The sequence below is a fragment of the Asterias rubens genome, chromosome 9 (assembly GCF_902459465.1).
Source record: "Asterias rubens chromosome 9, eAstRub1.3, whole genome shotgun sequence".
Taxonomy (NCBI): Eukaryota; Metazoa; Echinodermata; class Asteroidea; order Forcipulatida; family Asteriidae; genus Asterias; species Asterias rubens.
The window spans coordinates 13874946-13882807 of NC_047070.1; the positions used below are offsets into that span (position 1 = coordinate 13874946).

Consider the following 7862-nt stretch of genomic DNA (forward strand, 5'->3'; position numbering starts at 1 on the left):
CCAGCTTAAACCTCAAAACGTTTCCTTCATTGCACCCTTATTTATAACTTTTCCTGTAATTATTATGTGCCCAAAATCAACTTATGACACTTTACCTTTGAAGAAAGCGGCCCTGATTAAGGTACGAACATCACATGCTATGGGTTTTTTTCTGACAGACAAAGGCAGCTCCTGTTCTCATGGCAACCGAAGCATCAACAACTAGAACTCAGACACAGGAGACACGGCCCTCAACTACTGGTAGGTATTCGATTATGAACACACAATGACACATGTCACCTACTACATTATAATTTTAGTTTGTAGTTGCTATGTGGGGTCGGAAGGGATTTATTGCAATAAATGCACAATTCAAACTTGACGGCAAAAGCTCTGACCCCGACTTGTTTTGAAACCCGCATGGAAAGTGCACCTTTTTACAAATTACTGATGGAGCCAAAAGCCGATCCCAAATCAAAGCCCGGATTGTTTCAAAAAGAACTTTAGTAAACAAATATAATAGAATTGCAAAGGTCGTGGGTTCGAATCCCACCGAGTAATATGCCTGTGATTCTTTTCACAGAACTCGGGTAAGTACTAAGTATAAAGTGTTTAAACACATCGGTGTATATGGGTAAAAAAACATTTTAAAAAACATTATTTATCCCCGATTTAAATTTAGCATCTATTAAATCGTTTTCAGCACCCGCTTCTAAAACATGGGATTCGAACTGCCTCTAGCTACCGGCAATCTCGCTGGTCTAGTTGGTAAGACACTGCTCTGGAAATGCAAAGGTCGTGGGTTCGAATCCCACCGAGTAATATGCCTGCGATTCTTTTCACAGAACTCGGGTAAGTACTAAGTATAAAGTGTTTAAACACATCGGTGTATATGGGTAAAAAACTTTTAAAAAAACATTATTTATCCCCGATTTAAATTTAGCATCTATTAAATCGTTTTCAGTACCCGCTTCTAAAACATGGGATTCGAACTGCCTCTAGCTACCGGCAATCTCGCTGGTCTAGTTGGTAAGACACTGCTCTGGAAATGCAAAGGTCGTGGATTCGAATCCCACCCGAGTAATATGCCTTGTTCATATATCTCGGGTTATAAGCACTGAGTATACAGTGCTAACATACATCGGTGTATATGGGTACAAACCAAAATGAATTTAAATAAAAAGGTAGTTTCACAAAAAATCAGGAAAAATCAGATGCCTATTTTAATTATATACTTTGCACCAAGAGGGAATTAATTTTATCTGTCTTTGACACTCTTTCCCTTCAGTGTATTTGTCATCAATTATTTAAATAAACAAATCATTTGTTTGTTTGCCGCTCAACAGCTGATCCGAGACCCAAGGATTGCTGGGACCATTTCCAGAATGGGCAAAGATCAAGCAGTATCTACACCATCTATGTCAAAGGCAGGTCGGCGGGACTTGATGTGTACTGCCAAATGGACCATTACGGTGGCGGAGGATGGACGGTACGTGTAAAAAAAAACTTAAAAAAAAATTCATCACCGATTTGTCGATAAATTTCTAATTTTCGGAAACCAAGTCCTGTCTTTAGAATATAATAGAATAATGTTTTATTGTCACTTGTAAAAAAAACAAATATTAGTACAGTGAAATTCGCTTTGGTTTTGCGTGTCTAAAAATATTATGTTATATACAAATTACACTAAAAATTAACCATTTACAAAAATACATGGAAATATAATATAAACAACTACAATAGAATTACAATATACAGGCGAAATACGAAAGATAAAATTTTATATTCGTATAGACACTTGACTCAACAGTGAACCCCAAATTCAAAATGGCCTAAAATTTGACGGCCATTTGGGTCTACGTGCCCCGATCTTTGTCTCGTAGGTGAAAAGAAAAACAGTAAAAGGAAAGGAACACTGAAAACACGAACAAGATTCTCTGTGTTATGAGTTAAATGTTTGACGCATACCATGTTTTTACTGTTTATAATGCAACTTAATTCAGTCTATCATTGACAGCTGCAATCTTTTCATTTATTTGTGTCGCATGTCACTTGTTGATTTGCATTTATATTAGACATGGTTACCTTTTTATTTGAAGTAAACATTAATTTCTAATAATTCATAAAGTTTTGAATACGAAAGTTTAACATTCCAAAGGTTTTTTAAAGGAGACATATCCATACACAGGTAGGTAAAACCAGTTTTCACACTCGTAAAAAAAAGATAATATTTTCCTTAATCTTGCAGAAAATCCAGAACCGTGAAAATGGCAACGTTGAGTTTTATCGTAACTGGACCGAGTACAAAGCTGGATTTGGGAATCTGAACGGGGAGTTTTGGTTGGGATTGGAGAATATTCATCTTTTGACGAGCCAAGATGACTATCAGCTTCGAGTAGTGCTCTTGTTTGAAAGTGATGACTGGGCATATGCTATGTAAGAAGTTGTGTTTTATTTACCTATATATAGTTAAATAAATGGAGCGGCGTATTAATTTTTTAAGGGGCACAAGGGGGGGGGGGCACATATTTTTAGGGAGGGGCACTTAAAAACATGACCCCTTGTGCCCCACTCCCTTAGTTACGCCACGGATCATATGATCTTAAAATCCAAGTCAGAGTAAGATTTTCACACTTCATCTTTAAACCAGTTATGCTGTTCGATTGAGATTGTTATGGTTATAATTGTTTTTCTTTCTTTAGGTACGATAGTTTTCATGTATCTGACGAGAAGGACAATTACACCTTGACGATTGGCACATATACCGGTACCACAAAACCAGGTATTGTATTTTTATTATTTTTATTTTTTAAGTGTCAAAGGAGGGGGGGGGGGCAGAGGTGCTCCGCCCCAAATGAACCTGCAGGTACGCGGTCCGTTTAAAGCACAAACGAGAAGTCGGGCGCCTGCGTCACGGCTTTTTAAGATACGCCAACTTGAAAACATGGACACCAACTCATTAGACCTTGGGGTTAAAGATATAACAACACGGTTGAGAACGACCGCGGGAAACTTTATACTTTCAATCGTTTGAAACAAGCTTGAATTCTGCAAAGACCGCGTTGCCTCCGACGCTTTTAGGCTACATGAATTAATTTGGTGTGAAAGATGATGTAAAAGTACAATGTAACGATTCACATAAAATGTGCCTCATAATTACGTTTTTTTTGTTTTTGTTACTTTCTGAACTAACACAGTCCGCCATTTGGTAAAACAAATTGTATGGCTCCCAAAAATGGCGGACGATGAAATAAGTAAAAGGGAAAAAACACATCAATGGATACTAAGTCATGTCATAGCTTGCCTTGTATGTGTTCAACCCGTTTCACACTAACTTTTGCATGATTTTTTGGGCAACTTTTTATTTGGTAGTAAAAGAAAGTTGGGGAGACTTCACAATCGTCCAAACCGATTTGGCTAAAATAAAACAATGCAGCATCTTCCTTCTTCAGAATCGTCAGGACCGCGTTTTTTAATGTCGTAGAGCTTTGAGTTGTTGGGAGACAAAAAGGGGAATTTGATATGGTAATTTCATAATACATTTATTATTTATGGTTAACGAAAAAAAAATTCAAAATTGATTTACCGGGTCCTTAAATTCCAGGTGACTCGATGATAGGACAGCACAATGGAATGCCATGGTCAACGTATGACAATGACAACGACAATGCCAATGGCAACTGTGCAGAGATCTACCATGGAGCTTGGTGGTACAACGATTGCCAAACCTCTAACTTAAACGGGCCCTATCGGACGAACGGATACCTGGGTAGCAATGAAAAAGGGATAACTTGGGAAAGTTGGACTGGAAAGTATGAGTCCTTAAGAAGAGTGGACATGAAAATAAAACCAAGGAGTGCCGGTCATTAGGATTTTTAATTGATTAACAACCTCGAAACTGTTCAAGTGCATTGAAGTTTTAGATATCTCCAATGCGAAAACAAAAATTTAACAGTTCGATCACACGACTAGTGCAATATTAATTTATTACCTAGTTCTGCAAAATGTCAATACGCGTAGATTAGAAGAAGGGGAATGTAAGACAACTGCCATTTTGCACGAGGACGCTAAGTAATGCTTAAAAGCACCACCATTTACTTTTTCTTTGTTTTATATAATTTTTTTTTTTAAATATGGTGAGAACAAATGAACTTCGAATACAAAAAGAAAACACCAAACTAACCAAACAATCAATCAATCAAATACTTTATTGATCGAATAATCCGTGTCACGGTTGTTTTGTTTACGAAATCCGACTCACTGTTTTGTGAAATATTCGGTCATAACGTATGCCATCTTCTAGGAAGCGAACCATCCTTTCCATAGAGTGAAGCTTTACCAATAAATGAATTGAGCCCAAACTTTTACAGGTTTGTTATTTGATGCGTATGTTGGGATACACCAAGTGGGAGACTGCATGCAGTCGATTTCACAAAACGCTAGGATTAATCCTAACTCGAGTTAGGACGAGTAACCCGTCCTAACTTAGGATGGGTTCAATTCGTCCTACGTATTTGGATACGAAACTGAACCCATCATAAGTCCTAAGATTAATCCAAAGTTTAAAATAAACAATGTTATCATCCATTGTGGAACCCCCTTCTCCAAATAGAAGTGTCTATTTCACGCCACTGATTCAAATCGCATTGAACTGTTAACCAGGAGCAAGAAGCACCCGATCAATGGACAAATAAGTATCCAATATTTACTCCTAACAGCTAATTAGAGAGGCGCTCTCTTCACCCTTGAGCTTCTGCATGCAAGAAGATAAACAAAATGATCGACTTTTAGACGCGTCTAGACACTTATTTAGGTTGCTCATTTTGTTTTTCAAAATATTTGTTTAAAACTAATAGAGAATACAAGAATTTGCTACGTCGTTGATCGTTGTCAAATGTTTCCAATTTGGTGATCAATTATGTGGCCTGGTGTACTATTATACCCAGTCATTTCTCATCAACCTACCTTGGTTCCCTATCTTTTAAAACAATGTTTCATAAGCAAGCCCTGTCAACGTAGATCACGAACATGCCCTATAAATTTAGATCTAAGTTGAAACATCTTCATTCGTCTACCTCTTGCCCTCTTTTGTTGTGCCTAAAATTTGCTTCAATCAAAATTTGAAATAAAAGCTCACTTGCCTCATTCCAGACACTCCTTACAGGGTTAATACATTTGCTAGTGACTCTGAAAATTAATAGCAATAAAAACTCACGTGGTAAGAAGTACCACGGTGTATAAATAAATCGCATCAAATTGCCGTGGTAATTCGCTACGCATATTGTCTGATGTTATGTGGTGTTTTTATTCATACGTAGACAACGCGCTCTGGGGTTTCAGCGATACCTCAAATATGCAGCCAATGTATGCAAAAACAAATGTACATTTATGCATTTATGTTGAAAAATAAAAATAAAAAAACCAAATCGAACTGTTCCAAAAATCGAAGGTATACATTCTTTCGCCTGTTCCAGTATAGACGTTTCGTTTTGGCGTATACCGGGCAAGGTTTAATGTTCCCCGATGTTATATTAGATAGTTTTTATCGTTGTCGGTGGTCGTCTGTTGAATGCCGCTACAATTTGTAACAGCTTAATAAAAAACGCAAACCAATCGTCATTCGTACCAAAACCACGTTTTAGAAAGGACACTCACTATATTGTGCTCATCAGGAAATGTCGCTTTGCAAAATGGCTATAAACTTTCATTGCCCAAGCGGCCGTTGAAGCAGAGGCAGATCTTTTTAAAATCGTAATTGTAGTCGTAATGCACGACTTGTTTCATGATTTCGTTAAAGACACTGAACACTGATGGTAATTGTCAAAGACCAGTCTTCTCACTTGATGTATCTCAACATATGCATAAACATAACAAACCAGTGAAAACCTGAGCTCAATCGGTCGTCGAAGTTGCGAGATAATAATGAAAGAAAAAACACCCTTGTCATACGAAGTTGTGTGCTTTCAGATGCTTGATTTCGGTACCTCAAAGAGGTCTCGAAATCAAATTGGTGAAAAAATTACTTCTTCTTTTACAAATAATATTTCAGTTTGAATTCTTAGAGACCATGACATAATTGTTGCGTCACATCTTTGAAAAAGCCACAGAGCATGGGCTTTCTGCTGGAAAGATTTTACACAGTTCCACGCAAGAAAACATCAAATCTTGTATGTCATGAATATTCCATACACATATGCCATTTTGTACATTATGTTATTGTTTTATTTCTTGAATTCATGCGGAACCTATAAAACAAAATGTGAAAATTCTCATGATCTGTGTAGTATAATATTGCCTGCTAGCAAATGCCCCGGAATATACGAGTCGTTCTGTTTGTAAACGAATGTCATGGTCAGTGTAAATTGTATAAATTTGGTGTTTTGTGAGCAAAGAGGTTCATCACAACTGTTAAAAAAAAAAATAATAATAATAATAATAAAAATAATAATGGCCGCCATTTTAAATGGTAGCAAATACCACTGTGTTATAATGAGACGGTAATGCTAACACCCCTCCATTGAAGTGGTTCGTTCCAAGGTCTTTCTTTCTTTCTTTCCGCTGAGCCTCGTTACTCGATACGGGGTTTTAAATCCCCGCTCTTTTTTCATCCTCAAGTACAACAATACACGTACTAAGTACTCCTACATCCGAATTCTTACTTGAGATTTTTAATTAACAATTACTCTATCAAGAGTTTCGAATATTCTATTTGTTGTTACTAACGTAACGATCGTATTGAACAGTCCAATTGTATCAAATTTAGTCAAATCGTATATACTTGTGTTGATAAAACAGAAAAACAAATTGTTGGTAAATAAAAACCTACGACCTTGGAACCCAAGTAGTGTTTGTTCACAGAACAGTGCTTGTTTCCTCTGAGGGTCCATCGGTTTGTTCCATACTTTTGATCAAACAACATAATTATGGTATTCTGACAAGTTATGTGCAACAATTTTATTATGTGTCATTAGAATATTATTTGGAGATTTAATTTAATCAATTCAATTATCTAAGGAAAGATAATTATTGGCATCACAGTAATTGAGGTGTATTTAGTGTTTTGTGAAATATAATAATAATATTGAAAGTTTTTAGTGCGTCACTTTTGTCAATAATGACACTCTGGCGCAAACAAAAACAAGACCTCTGCTAATAGACGACCAACAGTTTGAAGGCTTTGGTTTCTGAAATAGATATGTTTTGAGGTAAATTTGACTTGGGAAGAAGTATCTGCTTTTCGCTGATGATGTATTAATTTATCGTACAATCCGTTCCTGTTTAGATGTAAGTTCCCTCCAGCATGACATCGATGAGCTAAGCACTTGGAGTGTTTCCAATGGTATGACGTTCAACCCTACAAAGTCCAAAATCATGCACATTTCCCGTAAACACTCTCTCGACCCCCCTGTTTACACTCTTTCAGGTTTTCCTGTGCAACCCACATCCTCTGTCAAATACCTTGGAGTCACTCTGAATGCTCAGCTCTCTTGGAATAACCATGTTAAAAATGTTGTTTCAAGTGCCAATAGAACATTGGGCCTCATTAAGACCATTGCTTTCAATTCTTCTGTTTCAGCTAAGTTCTGTCTTTATAAATCCCTAGTTCTCCCAATTTTAGAATATGGCATGCCAGCTTGGCTCCCTCATACATCTCTCCAGACTCAGGCCCTCGAACGGGTACAAAAACGTGCTACTCGGTTTATTCTTGGGCAGAGGATGGGTGAGATGTCCTACCCCGATAGACTTAAGTCCCTAAACTGGACGTCTCTGTCAATTCGTCGTAATTTTTCTGTTTTGTATTTTATCATTAAGTGTAAGTTTAACCTTATTCACTGCGATGTGGCAGACATCATTTCTGTCAACCATAGATATCCTAATGTTCT

General features: G+C 37.1%; 1 protein-coding gene across 1 annotated transcript; it reads left to right on the forward strand.

The window, feature by feature from the left end:
* Nucleotides 1-698: 698 nt before the first annotated feature.
* Nucleotides 699-4001, forward strand: LOC117294288 (fibrinogen C domain-containing protein 1-A-like). The gene is made up of 5 exons (XM_033776649.1): nucleotides 699-747; nucleotides 1326-1468; nucleotides 2228-2415; nucleotides 2682-2761; nucleotides 3584-4001. The coding sequence occupies exons 1-5, from the start codon at nucleotides 699-701 to the stop codon at nucleotides 3847-3849; spliced, it is 726 nt and encodes a 241-aa protein (XP_033632540.1). The 3' UTR covers nucleotides 3850-4001.
* Nucleotides 4002-7862: the final 3861 nt, after the last annotated feature.